Source organism: Numenius arquata, chromosome 4 (assembly GCF_964106895.1).
Source record: "Numenius arquata chromosome 4, bNumArq3.hap1.1, whole genome shotgun sequence".
Taxonomy (NCBI): Eukaryota; Metazoa; Chordata; class Aves; order Charadriiformes; family Scolopacidae; genus Numenius; species Numenius arquata.
Window position 1 is genome coordinate 50545187 of NC_133579.1, and position 22997 is coordinate 50568183.

Genomic DNA, 22997 nt, shown 5'->3' on the forward strand with positions numbered 1-22997 from the left:
TAAGTAATATATATTTTAATCTCTTACCAAAATCTTAAGAATGTCTTTTATGCTTCAATGCAACCATAAAACATGAAAAAGAACTGGAAAATTCTCTTCATAACTTGCTGTTCACTGATGGCAATATGAGATGGCAATACCCCTGTACATCTAAAGAAAAGATATAGCTGCACCTCACTCTTAATATATACTTTATATGTTTATTTAATGTAATTATACAGCATTCAATATTTATTCAGAATCTCAAGGGATCTTATATGTCTTATATGCAAATTATTATTTCTCTCTGTGCATCCTGTTTTCCTCTGACTGGATAACTATATCTTCCTGATATTTTTTCTGCTTCTACCAAAACTCATTGATGAAAAAACAGTTTATGTTGTAATTAGAACATGCACTTTCATGTTTTTGCCCTAATTCTTGCAAGCTAACTGTTCCAATCTCTTATTCGTGTAAGCTGTCCTGTCTTTTCACATATTTTCATTCTGAACAGGGTTTATTCGCCCTCTATGAAAATATCTCTGAAAGTTATTTCTTTGTGCAGGTTTTGTAACGACTGCATTTTCCTGGGATCCTTTCAATACCACGTAACAGGGTATTGTCATTTTGTCAATGAGATATTAACTCAACACTTCGGTATCTTACTCCCTGCAGCTACTATGAGGAATATGCATGGAGAAGAAAATACAGAAGACATAGGATATGACATCTGATTGTGTCTGATAGCCTTGGAGATCTTTGTTTTGTCTGTAAAATCAATTGCATAATGATGTCTCTTAAGAGTTTTGATTTCTAACGCACTGTGCTATCAAAGCTCTGTACATGCAGTATCCTTTCACGTGGTCATTTTTTACTGTCACTTGCTAGCATTTCTTTAAGTCTGGGGGAGCTGACAGAATCTGGCAGGTACCCTATTACTTCAGTTCTGTTCTCCACAGCCTCTCCACACGTTTACATATTAGGAACTCTTTATGGACCCTTCAAAGATCAGTTTGTGCATTTACTGCATTCAAGTTGGTACTCTAGGTAAATAGTGGGAAATCTGCTTTTCCATTCTCAGCCATTGCAGAGCATTTTGGAGACATTCAGGAACACTGCACCTTCACCCCAAAAAGTTTGGTAATCTAGTAAACCCAGAAATCTATTTTACACACTGATATACTTATCAGCTGCATAAGAGAAATACGTGAAAAAATCCCAATAGAAAGTATCTTCTATATCTCTGAAATATACACTTTTGGATCTTCCCTGAAATATAACACTTATCTTGCTTTCAAAAAATCATTTTTCTTATTACAACAGGAGATATTCTTATTATCCATCTAAATGTCCAGTACTGTATGAATCCCAGTAATCTCTTGATGTTAACATCATGTGAAAGCCCTATCTAGAAGCTGGTTTGCTCTGTGTCTATTGAGCAGATTTTGAACACACTCAGTTAAGTTATTACAATTAATGTCTAAAAGGAGTTTCCTGACATAGTCTTCCTTGCTATACTTCCAAGTAGAAATTTCTAGTGAAAGCTATAATCCTCACTTTGATTCCAAATCAAGACATTCTCTGATTCATTCAATCATCATTGTTTATTTCTCCCCACAGCTTTTACTCCTTCCTATTGAGCACAAAGACTTCAAGGATACTATTATTTGTCCTATTTGCAGCACTGCTTTGAAAACTTAGAAGTACCTGTTTATTTTTGTAACTGAAATTGGCTTTGGAACTGGCAGAAGTCCATCCATTTATATTTTGGTGCCACCTTTTTCTTGCAGGGACTGTGATTTGGGGTTTTGCTATTACTGTTGCCTTTGCTTTTGTTATCAGAACTACTATACACTAGACAGAAACCTTAATTAAATCACCCACAATTATTTTTACAACCACCTATTTTCTTTTAGAATAAAACACTATTTGTGAGAAATGGTTCTCCTTTTTCTTCTCCACATTCAACACACAATTCCCAATATCACAAAATCACAGAATGCTTGAGGTAGGAATCACAGAATATTTTTGGTTGGATGGGACCTTTGAGATCATCAAGTCCAACAAACAAAAAAACAAACAAAACAAAACAAAACAAAAAAAAACCCCACCAAAACCAAACAAAAAACCGACAACAACAACAAAAAAAATCCCAGAACACCAAACACCAAAACCAAACCAAAACAAACACCCACAACCACACACCACACCCACCCACAAACAGACACAAACCAACAATCTCGGGCACTAGAGCATGCCCTGAAGTGCCATGTCTACACGTTTCTTAAATACCTTCAGGGATGGCGATTCCACCACCTCCCTGGGCAGGCTGTTCCAGTGCCTGACCACTCTCTCAGTAAAGTAATTCTTCCTAATATCTAATCTAAACCTCCCCTGCTGCAACTTCACACCATTTCCTCTGGCCCTGTCATTATTCCCTTAGGAGAAGAGGCCAACACCCACCTCTCTACAACCTCCTTTCAGGTAGTTGTAGAGGGCAATGAGGTCTCCCCTCAGCCTCCTCTTCTCCAAACTAAACATGCCCAGTTCCCTCAGCCTCTCCTCATATGACTTGTTCTCTAGACCCCTCACCAGCTTGGTGGCTCTCCTCTGGACACGCTCCAGCAGCTCAATGTCCTTCCTGTAGTGAGGGGCCCAGAACTGAACACAGTACTCGAGGTAAGGCCTCACCAGAGGCACGATCACTTCCCTGGTCCTGCTGGCCACGCTATTCCTAATACAGGCCAGGATACTGTTGGCCTTCTTGGCCACCTGGGCACACTGCTGGCTCATGTTAAGCCAGCTGTCCACCAATATCCCCAGGTATATTTTCTGCTAGGCAGCTCTCCAGCCACTCTTCCCCAAGCCTGTAGTGTTGCCTGGGGTTGTTGTGACCGAAATGCAGGACCCAGCACTTGGCCTTCTTAAACCTCATCTCATTGGCCTTGGCCCATTGATCCAACCTGTCCAGGTCCCTCTGTAGAGCCTGCCGACCCTCAAGCAGATCTACACTCCCACCTAGTTCGGCACCTCATAGATCAGCAAGTCCAACTGCTCTTCTCAAATCTAGGTCAACTATTGTACATTGCTCTGGGCCATGTCCAGTTGGGTTTTGAGTATCTCCAAGAATGGAGATTCCACAACCTCTCTAAGTGACCTGCCCCGATTTTTGACCAATCCCACAGTAAAAACATTTTTCTTATTATGTTTAAATGGAATTTTCTGTTTTTTATTTTGTGCCCATCGCCTCCTGTCATTTCACTAGATACCACTCAGATGAGACTTTTCTCATCTTTGCTTATCTTTACTCATTTTCTTTACTCCCCGTATCAGGTGTTTAAATACACTAATAAGCTGCTTCCTGAGGCTTCCCATGTCCAGGCTGAACAGTCCCAGCTCTTTCAGCCTCTCCTCTTATGACAGATACTCCAATTCTTAATGATTTCATGCCCCTTCACTGGATTTAGTCCAGTTGCTCCATGTTTCCCTTGTACTGGGGAGCCCATATCTGGACCCAGCATTCCTGTGTGGCCTGTGTAGAGGGGATGAAGCCCCTCCCTCCAGCTGCTCACAACACTGCTCCTCATTCAGTGCAGGATATAGTTGGCCTTCTTTGCAACAAGGGCACATTGCTGGCTCATGTTCAGCTTGCATCCACCAGAATCTCCACATGTGTGCATGGGATTATTCCTCTACAGGTGCTGGATTCTACATTTCCTATTATTAAACTTCACAAGGTTCCTTTTCATCCATTTCTCCAGCCTGTCAAGATCCAGCTGGATGGCAGCAAGACCCTTTGGTGTATCAGGCATTACTCCAGTTTTGTGCCATTTGCAAACTGGCTGAGAGCGCACTCTGTTCTATCAACCAAGAAGAAATTTAACAGCATGGCAGCTGGTATCAGCCCCCAAGGGTACTCCACTAGTTACTGGCCTCCAGCTGCGCTTTGGGTTGCTGATCTCAACCCGTCAAGCCTGCAATTTAAGACAACTTTCAATACACTTCACAATTCTCTTATCTAGCCTATACTTCAATGTGTCTTGTTCTTACATGAGTTTCTCTCAATCTTCCTAAATTCTTAGCAGCTAGGTAGGTTATTTGTGAATCTGAATCACTTCCCTATCATTGTGTGCTATCATTACAAAGAATTTCCACTCCCAAAGGAACAACCATTCACTATGACTGTATTTCTTTCCTCTAACACAGTCTTTCATCTGTTATAGAACTTTAAGTTTTAACTATAAAGTTATAAAACTTGCTCTGTATTTTCCTATTTCCATTACTCTTATCAAAAACTTGGTAAAAGCCTTTAACGGAGCTAAGCAAAATGTATCTCATTCCTCTTTCAAATACTCTTTTATAATTTTTTTCAGACTTAAAACATGCTGATGAAATGTCAATAATTCTATGTGAAACTGTACTTTAAAATCCTATTACCATCAATTTGTAGTACTTCCCCCTGCCTCAAACATAGTCTGTAGATGCTTCAGTATGAAATAAAGTATTATTTTATCATCTTTCTTATTACCTAATACCACAAGGACTTTTCAGGAAGTACTAGTACTGAAACAAACAAAGCAGCAGCATCAGTGGTATGCCCTGGACACCAAAATCCCACTCTTCCTCACTGTATACTGCCGTTAAAGAACAATGCACATTAAAGAATAAAAGGATTGCCCCATCAGTTCTCATGGCAATGAACTCTGGTGTACTTTAGGAAGTATCTGTGTAAACAAAAAAGAACATTGATCGTTACATCAATATTACTCCCACAGTGGAAAGTAGTAGAACTTCCACTGATTTCAGAGGGGACATTTGATCAGTGCAGAGTGTGTGTCACATACGGAGGCTAAAAGTGAAAGTAAATGTCTTATGAAAGGTTCACAAACAATAATGTTGAAGCATGAGGATATCATGTATCTGAGGGTAGTAATATTCTGTTGATTCTAAATTTCTTTTGTATAAAATAAGCACAACTACAAATAGCTGCACAAATGATGATCAGTAGAAACTGAATTCTGAATGAAGTCAATGAAATATAGCATAAAGTCAAGAGAGGAAAACACTTCAAGAAACTAACTATAACCATAACATTATTTTGGCAGAACATCTCTTACTGTTGAAGCAGTACAATCTTTCTGGGCCTTGCAGTTTCTGCTATGATCCTGGCTAAGCAAATGTTGTCAGAAGCTACAAATGCCTTCTACCGTGTCAGACGAACTTGAACACTGCCACTCACACAGATGAATAACATTTTGGTCATAGCCTTCCACCTATTTTTCCACTCTACTTCTGCAATTCCTTGTGCACGAGCTTGAAAGTGAATGACATAAAAGCCTGTGATATGGGGTAGATAGCACTTAACATGAGAGTTTTGGCCTTCATGCTGTATACACAACATATGCTCCTTCTTCCATTGTAGATCCAATCACTGATTTCACAATGGATTTGGAAGAGTACAGCAGTGTTGTAAATCTCAAGTTACTGTAGGTAAGAAAAGGGCCAAAGAAGTGGCCACAAGGAAAGGCTGTGTCATTTAAGCTGCCTGTAGGTCTGCCTGACACCCATCTCGTCTTCACTGCTCTCTCTTCCTTTTTCATAACCAAATTGTTTTTCAAACTGACAGTATAGATTTACTTATCTTTCCAACCCCAACTTTAATAGTAAGAAAGGTAACGCAAGGGAGAAAAAAATAAATAATTGTTTTCCTGTAACAAGTTACACATGCAATGGAGAATTCTAAGCGGACTGTCTTTAAAAAAATGACATTTCAACCTCATAATTCATTCTATTCTCTTTTAGTTATAAACATAAACCTCCATTCTTCACACCATTCTCTCATCATGGTATGTGCACTCCCACTCATTTGACTATGTGAAATAAATAATGTGTAGAAAGTTACATTTAAGTTTAATGCTATTGAGATTTATTTCTGCAAAATAATTATGTTTGGATGGCTTCCCAAAAAGAATAGTTACTACTCCTTTTTTCACTATGTCCCAACGTAGCTTTTAAATCTTAATACAAATTAACACTTACTATGCACCTGCTTATGATTAGTTTTAAATTATATTTTTTTTTCATGATGCACTGAAATAACACATGTGAAGATACTGTCAAGCACACTGAAGTGTTAAAGGTAACACAGGTTATCTTTTTAAAGGACTAACCACAAAACTCTAGATTTCACTATTTAAAATAGAAATTTACTTAGATCAAAATGTCAATTTATTTGTGAAAGCAGGTACAGTAATAAGAAACAATTTGTTATCCTTATAAAATATGTATGTTCTATTAATTCTGTAGCATGTGTTAGTGATGTAGCAGCAGAACAGATTCCATATTAACCCAGAGACGAAACAGATGAAAGCAAAGGGGGCTCAATAATGTCAGTGGCACCTGTTAAAGGTAAACCCTGTATTGTGCCATCTGGCAATGACAGAATACATCCAAAAAAAAAAAAAAAAGGAAAAAAAGAAAAAGGAAAGGAATATACACAAAAGCAGTTCATAGTTTTGATCAAAATCACTGCCACTGAAAGACAGTATCATGAAGAGTACTTAGCAGGACTGGATCTATTGATCCAGGTTGGGATTTCTTTTTTTCATTTGGTTTGAGTTTTTTAACATTAAAACTTTGACTGTGCCAAAATAAAGACCCTGTAATAAAAAGGTTAACTGAAATGTTTTTTAAATTCTCCTTTCCTGAAGTAAAAATATTTATCTGAGATTACTCAGTCAGACATTTCTTGACTGTTGCAAGGCTTATTGTTGCAAGGGACTTCTTTCAAGTGACTGCATCAGCGGACAAGGGAAGAGCTATAAGTGTTGTCCATCCAGACTTCTGTAAAGCCTTTGATATTGTCCCCTACAACATCCTTGTCTCTCAATTGGCGCGATATGGATTTGATGAGTTGACTGTTCAGTGGATGAGGAATTGGTTTGATAGTCACATCCAGACGGTAGTGGTCAACAGCTCAATGTCCAAATGAAGAGTGGTGGTGACAAGCGATGTCCCTCGGGGTCCATACTGGGACTAGTATTGTTTAATATCTTCAACAATGACATAGACAGTGGGATAGAGTGCACCCTCAGCAAGTTTGCAGATGACACAGAACTGAGTGGTGCAGCTGACACACCTGAGGGACAGGATGCCATCCAGAGGGACCCGGACAAGCTCAAGAAGTGAGCCCATGTGAATCTCATGAGGTTCAACAAGGCCATGAGCAGGGTCCTGCACCTGTGTTGGGGCAAGCTCCAGTATCAATACAGGCTGGGGGATGAGGGGATTGAGAGCGGCCCTGAGGAGAGGGACTTGGGGGTACTAGTGGATGAAAAGCTGGACACAAGCGAACAAAAAAGCCAACCGTATCACAGAATCTTCTTGGTTGGAAGGGACCTTTGAGATCATCGAGTCCAACCAACAAAAAAAAACCAAAAAAAACCACAACACCAAAACCAAACCAAACCAAACACCCACAACCACACACCACACCCACCCACAAACAGACACAAACCAACAATCTCAGGCACTAGAGCATGCCCTGAAGTGCCATGTCTACACGTTTCTTAAATACCTTCAGGGATGGCGATTCCACCACCTCCCTGGGCAGGCTGTTCCAGTGCCTGACCACTCTCTCAGTAAAGTAATTCTTCCTAATATCTAATCTAAACCTCCCCTGCTGCAACTTCACACCGTTTCCTCTGGCCCTGTCATTATTCCCTTAGGAGAAGAGGCCAACACCCACCTCTCTACAACCTCCTTTCAGGTAGTTGTAGAGGGCAATGAGGTCTCCCCTCAGCCTCCTCTTCTCCAAACTAAACATGTCCAGTTCCCTCAGCCTCTCCTCATATGACTTGTTCTCTAGACCCCTCACCAGCTTGGTGGCTCTCCTCCGGACACACTCCAGCAACTCAATGTCCTAAGTAATGGACCTAATGTCCAATGTCCCAGTATCCTGGGCTGCATCAAAAAAAGTGTGGCCAGCAGGTCGAAGAAGGTAATTCTACCCTTCTGTTCTGGTGAGACCCCACCAGGAGTACTATGTCCAGCTTTGGAGCCCACAAGATAAGAAGGCCATGTACCAATTGGAGTGGGTCCAAAGGATGGCCAGAGGGCTGGAACACCTATCATGTAAGAACAGGCTGAGAGAGTTGGGGTTATTCAGCCTGGAGAAGAGAAGGCTCTGGGGAGACCTTATTGCAGCCTTTCAGGACTTAAAGAGGGCTTATAAGAAAGAATGTTTTAGCATGGCCTGTTGTAACAGGACAAGGGGTAGTGGTTTTAAACTAAAAGAGGGAAGATTTATACTACATATAAGAAAGAAATTTTTTTCAATGAGAATGGTGAAACACTGGAACAGGTTGCCCAGAGAGGTGGTAGCTGCACCATTCCTGGACACAAGGTTGGGTTGGATGGGGCTCTGAGCAACCTGATATAGCCAAGGATGTCCCTGCTCACTGCAGGGGGTTTGGACTTGAACTTTAAAGGTCCCTTCCAACCCAAACTATTCTAAGATTCTATGATTAACTGAGGCAGTGGAAATTCATCAGACTTTGAGGCCTTTCAAATGCACAGGCAAGTATTTATGGTATCCTAACTTCGCAATTTGCCTATTAAAAGGTCACAGGTGTACCCTGATAACCAGCAACTAATAGGCACCTGTCATAAATATATATTGGCATATTTAACATGCAATTCACTAAAATAGGATAAGCAGATACAAGCAGGAAGGATGAATTTCTGAGACTACTATATAGTGTTATCTTCTAAGATATAAGAAATATGAAACACAAACAGGACAGGCTGTTGATTTCAGGACACTGAATGCTTGGAACTGTTCCTGGGTAAACTGGCAGCCCTCTATCACTTACAGAAAAAACATGGCAAGTTTAGATAGGTGGAATCCCACAGACGTGTGGTTTTGTTTATTTTTTCAGTGGAATTAAGAGAATTTACACACACAAAGAAAATTCTCCTTTATCCAAACTGGCTAAAAACTCCATGATATTAAGTAGAACATAACATCTCACGATAGCGTTTCTTAAAATCTGAAAATTATTATTTTCCTTTCTAATTTTTTTTAATACTATGTGCCAAATACATTATTTACCTATCTCAGAAGCAGCCACTGTGATGTTGTACCAAGGTGTCTCCTCTCTGTCAAAGATCTTGGCAGTCTTAATGGTCCCAGTACTAGCATCAATGGTGAAATACCTATCTTCTTCTGTGTTATGATCAATGAAATATCTATGAAGAAATAAAACAATAAATATATGCTCACTGTAGTATGTATCATGCAAAATAACAGAAAGCCATATAAGAATATTACTTTCAAGCTTTTAAAATCATAGAAATTTTTAAAAACACCTTAAGAAAATTTCTGTTATTGAGACACCCAAAGTAGCACCATATTTTATTTCTTTCATAAAGTTATGTCTCCTTTGATACATAAGTAGGTTTCCACTGTGAGTCACAAAGAAATTTTTAACAGGTGATATTTTACACAGCAGTATACAGTCCTGTCAAAGGTAAGATACACATATATTTTGACTTAAAAAATCATAAAATAGAAAGGCAGAAAACAGAAAGATATTAAGATATTCTTCTGCTTATTTGCTTGTCACTGCAAACCAGCGTGCTCAGTCCCAGTACCTGTTTTGAAGCATGTCTCTCTGACATGAACTTGATGACATGATGACATAAGGCATTTTGAACAGAACCATTACAGAGACTAGTAGCAGAAAACGGCCGATTCCCAGAGCTGCAATTGACACTAGCCTACAAGCAGAACTAAGCAGCCCTGCTTAACTCCCTTGGCTTCTGGGTACTTTGCCGAGCAGAGAAAGTAAAACCTTGAAGTACATAATGGAAGCAGAAGGAGGGAACACAAAGGAGATTGACAGGACATTTTTTCTCAAAGCTGGAATAATTTACAACAGCTTTTAACAAATGAAGCAATTACAGACCCCTATCAAGCCTTCTTCACTAACTTCAGACTTGATGAAAAAGGTAAGGAAAAAGCTTCTAAGTCTTTTATACATCATAATTAATTTTTCTGATAATTTGTCAGCCCTGCTTTCATTCTGTGAAGTTTTTAATGTATGGAAGCTATATATAGGTCAAAATGATTTATTTGTCCCAGCCAATTGCTCTTATTTCTACATCACCAAGAGTGTAATTGCCAGCTAAGAAAAAAGCGGTGCACATGAAGGCTGCCAAGCTCAAAAAAAATTGAAAATAACTTCAGTTTTATTTCTCTCATCATGTACTTATTTAGACTATTTGTGGAAAGGAAAAACAAACAAGCAAACAAACATTTCATTGAATGATATATTAAAGTAAGATATGACGTGAAAAAGCAAAGGAAATAAAGTATTGGAGGAAAAGGCAGCAATTTGAGAGAGTCACCTTAACTTATCAAAGGATAGGATACTCAGTGGAACACTCAGCTAGAACTTGATGACTTAGGTTAAATCTTCCTTGCTGGAGAACCTGAATCCACCTCTCCCACCTGAAAGAAGTATTTTACACCTGTCTTACAATGTACTATTTTGGCTTGTGGTACTCAAGATTTTTGTTTCATGCTTCTAGTATTTTCCACAATTAAAGAACTGTAGGTCAGGCACTGGAAATCAAAGCAATCAAAACCAGGCTAGAAAATCTTTCTTTCCTTCTTGCTCGCTCTCCGTCTTTCCTTTCAAGATTGTGAAGAGTGAAACAGCTCCCATATGACTGTGGGAGCTGTTAGAGAGACAGCTGACCTCTGTTCCCACTCATTTTCTGCTTTTCTGGAATAAGGAATTAACTTGCTGTCTCCCATCTGAGCTACAGTCAGAACCTATGTGCAGTTCATTAACTACCAACAGCTGAGAATACCTCATTATAACATACTTCAGAAGTGCTCAATTAAGACACTTTGGATGTGCAAGATGGCAGCTGAAGTTGCTTTAAACAGGTAACAGACTCAAACTGCCTCCATACTGCAAGCAGATTGGCAAGATCTTGATTATGTAGGGGATGGGGCAACCATTTTTAATAAATTAAGTCAGGAAATCCTTTTTCAGAGGACATTATTTAATCAGTGTGTCCCAAACTGGATGAAAAAAATCAGAAGTGTTGTTGCCAGAAAAAGAACAAAAAAAAATAATTGCTGTATTTCTAATTGCTGAATCACAGTGGGCATTGCAGACACTATACCTTCCAAAAGTTGGTATGCTTCTCAGTGCTCAGTAAACTCAGGAGATAAATTAAAAGCAAACTCTTGACCAACGTTCATCAGTCACTGGTCATGACACACTGAATGTTACAGCTGTCCAAGAAAATTTATCTTCCTTTCAAGGAATATTGGAATCCTTTGAGCACCCATTACAAAACAAACAAACAAAAAAGAACAACACAACTGCCCTGTTGACATTATTTTATGTGGCAGCATTGGCCCAGGCTACCCACACCTTTTTATTTGGGAATCAGGATTTCCTTTTCAATTTTGGAACAATTGATTTTTTCCAGGGTCTCTGCAGGTGTCAGTGTTCCATGAAGCACAGATTTTCGGGTTCTCCAAGTGTTTATTTGTCATGGAAATGTTTTGAAAGATTGTGCAGAAGTGGAGAAGTTTTATCTCCTATGCGCACAGCATGTCTTACCTTTTACTAATTACAAAGACTTTGGAAAAGAGGGGTATCAACCTCTAAAGGTCCATAAAGCTGCCATGCTTGCCACAGAGTATTGTTGAGGTTTGAACTTTGTACAGAAGATACATGGTTCAGGTGGGTAAATCCCTCCATGCCTTATACCTTATGCTTGGCAGTGTAGGAAACATGAACTATGAAAAATAGTTGGAACATCTTGACTATCTATTAAAGCAGTAATAATGACCATTTGGTTGTGTTGGGCAAGATGGACAGTGCACATGTGCACAAACATCTTTTACATGATGAATTGGAATGCGAGCAGAGAAAGCATAGGCAGTATAATTGTCCCTCAGTTTTCTTGGAGACTAGCAGGACCCTTTACTGCTAGAGCTTACAATTAGGTATGCAATGATAAAATTCAATTCCTTCTCTTCTACTACAGTCTCTTTTTTTCTTGACTCTAGGGGTCTCATGATAATGACAAAAAATATTTGCTAAAAAAAAAATAAAATATGCTTCACTGACCTGTTCTTATGGAATTTGTACTGCAAATCCACAACAATTTATAATACAAGGTTCTTGTCCTTGCAAACACTTATTACTGGGGACATTGTTTACTTATTATCAACACCAGGCACAGTGACTACTCTGCGAGTCAGTTTTGTGCTGACCACAGAACCATAAAAATAGGGCTATATATTATTTGTATACAGTAGCTTAAAAATAGACAGTATTTCAAATTAGGATTAAATGACAATGAAACAAATCAGTAAGAATACTCAGTTGCTTTTGTATGTGTGTGACTTATAACAAACCCCTACCTTTCCCCCTGAATAAATTACAGAACCAAAATCAACAAATACCTGTCCCAAATATGAAGCTCATGTAGAAAAACTGAAGTTTGATTGTTATGAATTGTGACTAACTAACATTTAATTTTCATAGATATATAGTAAAATTGTATAATTTTTTAAAATGTGAACACCTTTTTCTAAATCAGTTATTTAAATGTATTCTATAGAAGCTCAAAACTCTCAGTTTAACGAACTCGTTATTGGATGAATTACTTAAATTGTATTTTCTGTGTCATTAATGGAAAGAAAGTGATCCTGAGGTAACTTATCGTACTAACATTTTTACTTCCAGTGATACTAGAATAATGAAAAATGTTTCTAATTTATCCACAGTAGCACTTCCCCTTTGTGTGCTGACTTTTGCATACACTTATAGATATATTGTAACATTCACAGCTTGACAGAATTTTTCTTGATCGTGAATAAATGAGTGGCCCTTTATTATTCTTTCCCATTATTATAATGTTTAGTTCTCCTCCATAGCTCCAGATTCTTCCTTAAAATTGCTTTGTGTATCATATTCAAAGCAGCCATTTGCACTGCTGTGGTTCTCAACCTTCATGAATGTCTCAGCAAAAGAAGTTACAGAAGATAGTCTCACACAGTAGAACTCGGACTGCCAGTCTAAAGCACTGTTCCCAACTGCTCTAAAAATGTTTTGTACAAGAAACTCCCACGGTAGAGCCACTCATTTTTGTCACATGTAAGAGGACATTTAGAACAAGTTTCATTGTATTTATGAAGTGCTTAACATTTTAGGCTTTTATGAATATTAGCCACTGATTTATCTACACATTGAGAATAGAGTCCAGTTACATCCATAAATATAGCATACTCCAGAGCCAACGATGCTTCACTTCTGAATTTATTTCTAGTAGAAAATTTACTTTCAGCTTGATAATAGTGGAAACAAAGATGGTTATACCCTTCCCCTCCTACCCTTCCCTCCACCTCCACTGAGCTGCTTTTCCATGCCTTTTATAGACCGCAAAAAGCTATAAAGGAAGTTTTGAATTTCAAAGAGTTACTTCAAAAGTGAATTTGCACCTTAATTCAGTTGGCTGTTTCTTCTTACATAAAATGAGTTCATTTAAAAATGAATTTATAATATTCATTGCAGATACTTGTTTACAAACATTTACTCCTGACAATGCTGTGTGAATTAGCATACTTTTAACCATTAAATCAGCACACCTGAGTTGCATGGCACATCTTAATAAAGAGACTTAAAAACAAGACATGCCACAGTAAACAGCTCTCCATGAACTGTTTACATCCAAACCAGCAACAGAAACCAATCTTAGAGAAACTACGTTAAAAAGGATCATGAATATAGAAAAGCTATTAGTCACACTATCTGAAGAGAATCTGAAGGAAATTAAATACCAAAATTCAATCCTGCTAGCACTGGGAAATGCAACACGTGCCACCGTTTTATTTGGTAGAGTCACTCAACAGAAGGGCATTCCCAGCATCCATCCTTGTCCTTATTCCTGCTTCTGACCAGACCAAGTCACTGGCTCCTGTGCCTTTGTTCCTCACTTCCTGACTTTCAGAGAAGCAGTGGTTCAGTGGCAACAGATATTCCCACTGGTTTTATTGGAAACTAAAAGCACTTGCGTGAATTTGGAAAGAAAGAGAAAGGGATATGCAAGATGGGCCTTAGACAGAAGGGCACTCTAGACATATAAATCAGTGTGCAGTAGTAAAGCAGTCAGGCTCTTATAATACAGAGAATGCTAAGAAACTGATAAAGTTTTAAAAGGTGATAAAGGAGTTTAGGAACGTTAATGATTTCCATAACTTTTAGGAGGTTTCTAAAAATACATAAGAATTTTCAGAATCTCTCTGTCTAAATTATTCAGTCTTAAGATAATATTAACATCATTTTGTGACATGACAGAAAAATGGTATAGTCTGTATAGTCTGTCATATTCCGGTATATGTCTATCCATTTATTGTGTTTTAAGGAAGAGTCTTGAGTTTGAGGTTTTAAATAGGTTTGAGTTTTTAAATTGTCTTTTTTGTTGTTTTTAATCAAGTCTTTATCTTATCCTTTCATTCTGCTATTTTTATTTATTACTATATTCACCAATTGTAAACAAGAGCTGTTACAAATTTCTACCCTGGCTACAAACCTGCTATTGCTTATGAACTTCCAAAAGCCACATTTCAACCAGATGTGGATTGACAGGTCACAGTATTTCTTTGGCCTTTTTAATTGAGATATGGGTAAATAGTCGTCTAATAATAAGCGAAACCGGTTACAAAGAAGCACTTAAAGAAGGTCATGGGAAGAGGATAGATCCTTTGCCAAACCAATTAGTCACACCATCTAAAGACTTACAATAAGAAATCAAGTGCTATTATAAAGAAACCTGTTTAGTTAAAAATTTAAACAAAGAAACTCTCAGATGCTCAGACTCAAATTATAGAGGTTTTTTTTTCTTTTAAAAATAACTTAGAAAAAGAAGCGTGAGCAACAATTGCATAGGGTGAAGGAAGGAGGTATACTAAGGAGAACAGTGAGAGAGCTGATCAGCTGCAACTCTCTGTTTGGCCAGCCAGAGAGCAACAAGAAATGGCCCATGGCGGGACATAACTCTGGTGCATGCCTTTCGTCTTCTCTCTGTCTCCCGAAAGCAGCACTCCGCATGAGCCTGGGAACTCGCAGCATCCCCTTGAAGCCAAATGAGGCAGTGAGGAGACATTCTGTTGCCACGACTGTCTTGCACTGTACTACCTCCCTTCCAGGGCCAATCTATTTCCCCATAGTTCAAACAAACTTCTGCAGGAGAGAAAAGCAATTGTGAAGTGTGAGTCGGAAGTCAGCTGCCAAAACAGCTGGTAACCAATTTTCTCCCTGCTGCGAGTCTGGTAGATTAAGGAGACATTAGATGTTCCAGAGCTCCCCAGCAGAAGACTGCTACTGAGAACTACAGCCTTCAACTATGCTTTCCAGTTGTGAAAATGAAATACATTTTAAGATACCTCAGAGAAGGTAATCTCTCTGTTTACCATTCCTTTACCCTTTTTTTCAGACAGGCATAGCACAGCATAACTTTGAGAAAAATACTGTTCCTCTCAGAGCGTTTGCAGGAACTCAGTGTGATACGCTGTTCCCACTGAGTTAGCTCTGGCGCTGGCTCCCAGCTGACATCCATCAACTGATCAGCAGTGCCTTATTATCTCCCATACAGGACTCCTGGCTCGCCTCTCATACCGAAATCACAGCTCAGCAGAAGTGGCAGCCTTCCCTCTCCTTGACTTGAAGATGTGAGGTGGTGGGCCCTGCGAGGCACAGGGGGCTTGCAAGCAGCAAACAGCTGCCTCCTAGCAAAGCCTCTGAGAGGCAGCCACTGCTGCACTTCATGCAGAAGTTGGCTTCCTGCTCCTGTTCTCATTCCCATCCCCTATGCATTGCTAGCACAGTGCTCATCTTTGGACACTGGAAAATGGGAATGCTGTTCATTTGAAAGAAATGAGCCATTTCTGTACACCCATCTGACAATTTCTGCCTGCATGTGTTAACCACTGATCATCTTTTCTAGCTAATTCTGCCAGTAAATGTAGGCTAAGAACAGCCCACACCCTTAGAGGCATAATTCAGAAGTCAAAGCAAGATAAAGGTTTGTCTCTTTTCCCAGACTTTATGAATCGCTTCAGAGGATTACAACTGTCCAAATGCATTTCAAGTAGATGTGTTGATGGCAGAACTGTTATATCAAAGTTACTTTTTATTCAGAGATTAACATTCAGATTCCAATGCTGCTAAGAAATAAAGTGCCATCAGATTACATAAGAATCACTTTTTTGCTCCTAAAAGGTTTACTAGCTAAATAACGGTATTCTACTTAATGTATTATCTTTTTTTTTTCTCTTGTCATACTAAAGATTAAACCAAATAAAACTGGGATTGATAGATTTATGCCTATTTATTGGTGTTGACTGGCCCTATCAAAAGACTACAGTACAGAGATATTCAGATACCAAGGCCAACTCATAAAACCATAGAAGAATTTTAAATACTGGAGGCATTCTGATGTCAGTGGAGATTCTAGAAACATGAAGATGATGTCCTGGCATGAAAAATCAGGCTCTCAGAGTCACCATATAAAGATGATCTGTCAGTGTTTTCTCTTACAGCTCTAAGTGAGAGATGGAGGTGGTTCTGGTTGCTGTGAGATTTTGACCACCAAGCTGACGTGGATGCTTCTTAGTCACAACAGCTGTCAGAACAGCTTACCACTTCCTGCACAGAGATGGACAGTTTTGTTAGTGGGCGGTCTGGGACGCATAGCTTGACAAGAATCAAAAATAATTTGAGGCCTCAGGGAAAAAGTCAGCAACAGATCTCTCACCTCAATGCTATAAAGAAATGTTGTAAAACAGTTCCTCCCTACGAAGACAGACAGAGAATCAGAGAAGAAATTGGAGAAAAATTCCCCTTTGTCTCCAGCCATTCAAAATAGGGTGTTCTTTTTCTGTTTAGATTTACTGACAAGCTTAGGGAAGCATAATACTGGAGGAATACAGAGAGCAAATGAATGAAGGAGGTGAGATGGAGAAGAAGGACACAGCTCGTCTCCGCTAACTGACTGTGAGCCATTCACATACCCTGGGAAGATATTAGTGTGTCTCTGTAGGTGTTGACCACAGAGTTATGACAGTGTCATGCTTTGAGGGTCTGAGCAGAGTGGAGGACAGATGTCTGCCTTTGCCTCCACAAGCTCAGAGCTGGCAGGATCAGCTGGCAGGATCCTGGGGGGAAGTTACCCGATGGGCATGTGAGGGAGGGACGGTCACTCCACACAACGGCACTGATCTCAGCAGGCTGCCCTAAGTACAGCTAGCAAAGCATCCTGTGCACAGGACAGCAGAAAGCAAACTGACCTTATTCCACTTATATGACATTCAAAGTGCAAGTAAGACAAACAAATACAACTAGGTGAAGAGGCTTTTATATTTTCCAGCAGGGGATCAATCTTATCCCCTGCTGGAAACTGACAGTAGGGGGGAGTGGCATAGAAACTGATACAGATCTCAGAGGACAGGAAGAAAAAAAAAAAAGCTAAAATACAAATTTTCTTTTAAACCTCCCCCCTCCCCTGGTCCCCTCGCACAGCTCTCTCCTACACCTCGCTTCACTTAATACACTGATACTCTATGACCAAAATTTGAGTGACTGAATTTGAATGACTGAATTTGAATCAAAAGTTCAGGTTTTATTCTACCTACAGTAAATATAAACTCTACATCAGAAAAAATAGTCTATAACCAGAATCCTCTGCAACACTTTATGTATTTAAAGTTCTCAGAAATAATAATAAGAATACACCAAACTCCCTGAGTATGTTCTTTCATGTACATATAAGCATGTCTCTTAAAATATCATTTACTGAAAATTAACATGACTTTCTAAAGGCTGATGCCAGAAATTATTGAACTTGTGTCTATCTTTAACTTCCAATTAATAAAATAAGTTTCTCTGCCTGATGCAGGAACTGAAGAACAATTTCCTATATCAAATTAGTTGTTATAATCTTATGTACTTGTCGTTCATTAATTTTTCAGTATTCTATCCGAAAGAAAGGAAGAGAAGGCTGTCAATTTAAATCAAACTAGAGTAAGGCAACTTTGAATTCCTTATAGCTTCTAGATACCAGGTGTGGTGCTGGAAAGCACATTTTTGTACTCATTAGTATATACATGTATCATAACCATTATGATACAACTATGTTACATCATCCATTATAAGGCAATACCATAAGACCATTGGAAAGTGAGAAGCCAGTCAGGGCTGAGACTGTACTTGTATTCTTCACTAATTCACATAAAATTAACAGTCTGATATTAAAACAAAAAAAAAAAAAAAAGGAGAGAAAAAAAGAAAAAGCTTTTTCTGACTTTCCTTGGTTATTTTCATTTGCTACTTTGTTTTTGTTGTTGTTGTTGTTTGGATGGTTCTGTCCTTCCTGGAAATAAAACATTTCTTTTCTATAAAAGACAACCGATATGTTTCCTATTTATTTCTTCTGTGTTCTACTGCTTTTTAAGAATTAGTATCAAGAGCACAGTGAAGAAAGAATCACAGAATCACCTAGGTTGGAAGGGACCTTTTAAGATCATCTAGTCCAACCGATTAAACAAACAAAAAAAAAACCAAAAAAAAACCACAAAAAAAAAAAAAACACAAAACAAAACAAAAAAACAAACAAACAAACAAAAAAACCACTAACCACCAAACCCAACAAAAAAAACCAAACAAAAAAAACACACACAAAACACCACCCAACACTAATCCATATCCCTGAGCACCATGTCAACTCCTCTCTTGAATACCTCCAGGGATGGTGCCTCAACCACTTTCCTGGGCAGCCCATTCCAATGTCTGACAACCCTTTCAGTAAAGAAATATTTCCTAATATCTAACCTGAACCTCCCCTGGCGTAACTTGAAGCCATTGCCCTTTGTCCTATCATCTGTAACTTGGGAGAAGAGACCAACCCCCGCCTCTCTACAGCCTCCTTTCAGGTACTTGTAGAGAGCGATAAGGTCTCCCCTCAGTCTCCTCTTCCCCAGACTGAACAACCCCAGCTCCCTCAGCCTCTCTTCGTAAGACTTGTGCTCCAGACCCCTCACCAGCTTCGTTGCCCTTCTCTGGACCTGCTCCAGCACCTCAATGTCCTTCTTGTGGTAGGGGGCCCAAAACTGGACACAGTACTCGAGGTGGGGTCTCACCAGTGCCGAGTACAGGGGGACAATCACTTCTCGGGTCCTACTCACCACGCTATTCCTGATACAGGCCAGGATGCTGTTGGCCTTTTTGGCCACCTGGGCACACTGCTGGCTCATGTTCAGCCGACAGTCGACCAACACCCCCAGGTCCTTTTCTGCCAGGCAGCTCTCCAGCCACTCTGCCCCAAGCCTGTAGCGCTGCCTGGGGTTGTTGTGACCCAAGTGCAGGACCCGGCACTTGGCCTTGTTGAACCTCATCCCGTTGGTCTCAGCCCATCCATCCAGCCTGCCCAGATCCCTCTGCAAAGCCTCTCTACCCTCCAGCAGATCAACACTCCCACCCAACTTAGTGTCATCTGCAAATTTGCTGAGGGTGCATTCAATCCCCTCATCCAGATCATTGATAAAGATGTTGAAGAGAACCGGCCCCAGTACCGAGCCCTGTGGGACACCACTCGTGACTGGTCGCCAACTGGACTTCACCCCATTCACCACAACTCTCTGGGCCCGGCCCTCCAGCCAGTTTTTAACCCAGCAGAGAGTATACCCATCTAAGCCATGGGCAGCCAGTTTCTCCAGGAGGATACTGTGGGAGACTGTATCAAAGGCCTTGCTAAAGTCCAGGTAAACAACATCCACAGCCTTTCCTTCATCCAGCAAGTGAGTCACTTTCTCAGAAGTTTCTCAGAAGTTCATTTTCTAGTGACATCAGGAAGGCACTGAGACTATTTCAGTTTCCTATAGCTAATTAATTTCAGTCCTAGTGAATAAAATTCATTTAGGTAGAGTTATTCATTGCGGTGAGGTAGATTACAGACTGGCTAGGGTCCAACACAAAAATTATTTGAATCCCAATGTATTAATATAACAAAACCTAATCAACCTTCCAAGGATCCAACAAAAAATTATTTTTAACCAAATCACGATAGATATCATTCTGAAAAGCGAAGGTGCTTATATTTCTAAATGTTTGACACTACCATCACATTCAGAGTGCTGATCATTACCCACACCTTGTTTGCCAGAAGTCTTCTGCTAAATGGGTGGGAAGAGACCATTCCTGCCCAGAAATTCAAACAACTGAAGTCAAACATAATACATGGGAGTAACAAATGACCAGAGGAGACAGAGGCCCTGTAATTAGTGCTTGAAACAGTAATTTGCCTCCTGTACAACTGCATGTCAAAGATTGCACATCAGCAACAAAAGGAGTGAGCTAACGTAACAGTATTTCCATAATACTTTTATTGCATGACATATTTCTCAAAAACTACTCTTACTGGGATACAGTCTTAATAAACACTTTCAGTTCCTCATAGGACAGTATCAAACTTCAGCATTGAAGCACACTACTTGACACAATGCAATGAAAAGGGATTAGTTTCTCATAAATGTTTCAACAAGGCAGTAATCCCTGTGAATGAATTACAATTTAGGGTATTTTCCATTGATTTAGAATACAATTTTTTAAGTAAATAGCTGTTTTTCAAACCACTCAAAACAACCTTTATCTTCAAAATTAATACATCACGGAGTTTTACTATCTTTCTTTTATATGCTGTCTATGATTATGTTTGGTTTTCATATTTCAATAGAATAGTAATCTTTTATTTCAAAACATACCATTTTTAAAAGTTTCTCTGAAAATGCATTTCTATCTATTTGAAGAAAAAAAAAATCAAATTAAAAAGAAAAATCCTTTAAAACAGACCAAATTGCCAACCAGATAATGTCTCAATAAAAGAAACCTCTAATAGCTGCATTTGTTATTACAGTGGTTCCTTTGCTGGTGTTGAAAGAGTAAAACACAAACAAACAAAACAGTACAAGCACTGGCACAAAATCAGTGCCCTCTGAAGACTGCCCAGCTCAGGAAAAAGCTGAAATCACTGTCATGAAATCACAGTGAGGAAATAAGGACAGAAAAGCCTTCAGCTCCCTCTTTACTGATAACAATAGAGGTTGTTATTTATTTTAGGGTTTAGCTCAAATAACTGTTGTTTTAAAAGATTGCCCTTCAGCATTGTTAATTACTGTATCTACTCCGCTAACCATTATTCTGGTTATAAGAATCATCCCTGCCACCAAAATAAACTGTTACTTAATTGGGCAGTGAACAAATCACAGCACTGTATCTCTTTTAACAGCTCAATGGCAAAGAAGTGATATGGTTGCAACTGTGTCTAATGCTTTATCAATCTCACACACAGCAACGAATGTCCTCATAAAGTGGAAAGGATGCACAAGTGGATTAAGAAAAACTGCTCAGCAAATTGCTGCTCCATAGCTTGTCCTGTGGACTTAAAGCATTTGGAGATGTATCTAACCGTTACTCCATTCCTCCATTGCTCCACACATCAGCTATGTAAGTCCTGTCTGTGGCTTTCTTCCCTGAAGACTGTGTGATCTGTGCTTTCTACCAGTCATATTGAATCTTCTTGGTTTTGCTTTTATAATCGCTATTTTTATTTCGAACGAACTTGGAATTGCGTGGAAATGAGAGAGAGATGCGATCTCATTACCCTTTAGACTATCTTTCAGATTCATTAGGGTTTCAGCTGAACAGTGGAGGTGTTTCTTGCAAACCAGCACAGAAGGACATAAGTGCACTGTGTGCGTGCTTCTGAGCAAACCAGCCTCCTCCGAGCCACTCCTTCACTCGACGCTCTTAGCAGAGCGTGAGGCAGGTCCCTGCCTCCAGCGGAGCAGCAGCTCAGCCTGGCCCCCTTCTCAGGTCATGCTCCACTTTCAACTCATAGTTTCCCAAGCCGTGGTCAAATCCTGAAACAACACAAAGTCCTTCTGCACTGAGTCAGTGTTTGTGTGCAAAGTGAGGTGAGGGAAGGAGGGTTAAAGTCGTCTGTTCCCAGAACAGCCTTTCTCACCCTGTGGAGAGAGGAGGCTCAAGGAGAATCTGAGGGCACACCAACCCAGCCTGATGCCTATTCAGTGTCCCTTGCACCAATATGTTAATCCAGGCCTTAGAGGATCAGTGTCTTCATAAAAAGCCTCCACGCTCACAAACAATATTCAATGTCAGTTCCACCCACACGGATAAAGCCTGCCTAGAGAGCAGACCCGGTCACAATACAATGGTATTTCAAGGATATCTGAGCTGCTACTGCCCTTGCTGAACCCCTCTAATGCAACTGAGGGCTGGCTCCTTTCACAGCTTCATGATTCAGTACATTTTGCTAGCACTTTATTTTTTTTCACCATTGGAACAGAGAGAGATGGAAGAAACAATGAAAAATTGTCAAGGTGGGGGGAGAATAGGGTAGACAAAGGTAAGGACAACTTTTCTCCTCCATTATTTGAATAATACAGGTATTTAATATTCTGACCTCAATCACTAGTTAGAAATTCCTGTTGGGCAAAAAAAAAGGGCCAATATAAAAAGCAAAACATTTGGAAATATTTTTTCCTTCCAATCTCCTTATCTCCAAATTATTGCCTGTTTTACCCAGAAAATCTATTTCTGGCCTTCCCAGCTTTTGTACAAACTGCTGCTTCCTTTTTACTATGGTCTTACCCCTTTCTAGATAAAACTCTTACGGGCCACATGCGGTTGAATGATGGAGGAACTAGCCAAATCTGTAGTTGCCCTTCCTACTCCCAAACTACCATGATGGCTAATCTGTCTGACTCTGTTAGTTGCTGTTTCAGAATTACAGTATTACAGCTACAGGCACTTTGCAGTTATTTTTAGTGAAATCTTCTAATCTATGTTATGATTTAGACACAAATACTATAGTGGAAATTTTTCAAAGGCAATTACTTGCCACTAAGAAAT

General features: G+C 39.5%; 1 protein-coding gene across 4 annotated transcripts in view; it reads right to left on the bottom strand.

Moving 5' to 3' along the window:
- Window positions 1-22997, bottom strand: part of CDH18 (cadherin 18) — a 180713-nt gene that overhangs the window by 28297 nt on the left and 129419 nt on the right. For all 4 annotated transcript variants that reach the window (XM_074146449.1, XM_074146448.1, XM_074146447.1 and 1 more), the window contains one exon: window positions 9092-9228. In XM_074146449.1, the coding sequence (XP_074002550.1) occupies window positions 9092-9228 (137 nt within the window). The remainder of the gene's footprint in view (window positions 1-9091; window positions 9229-22997) is intronic.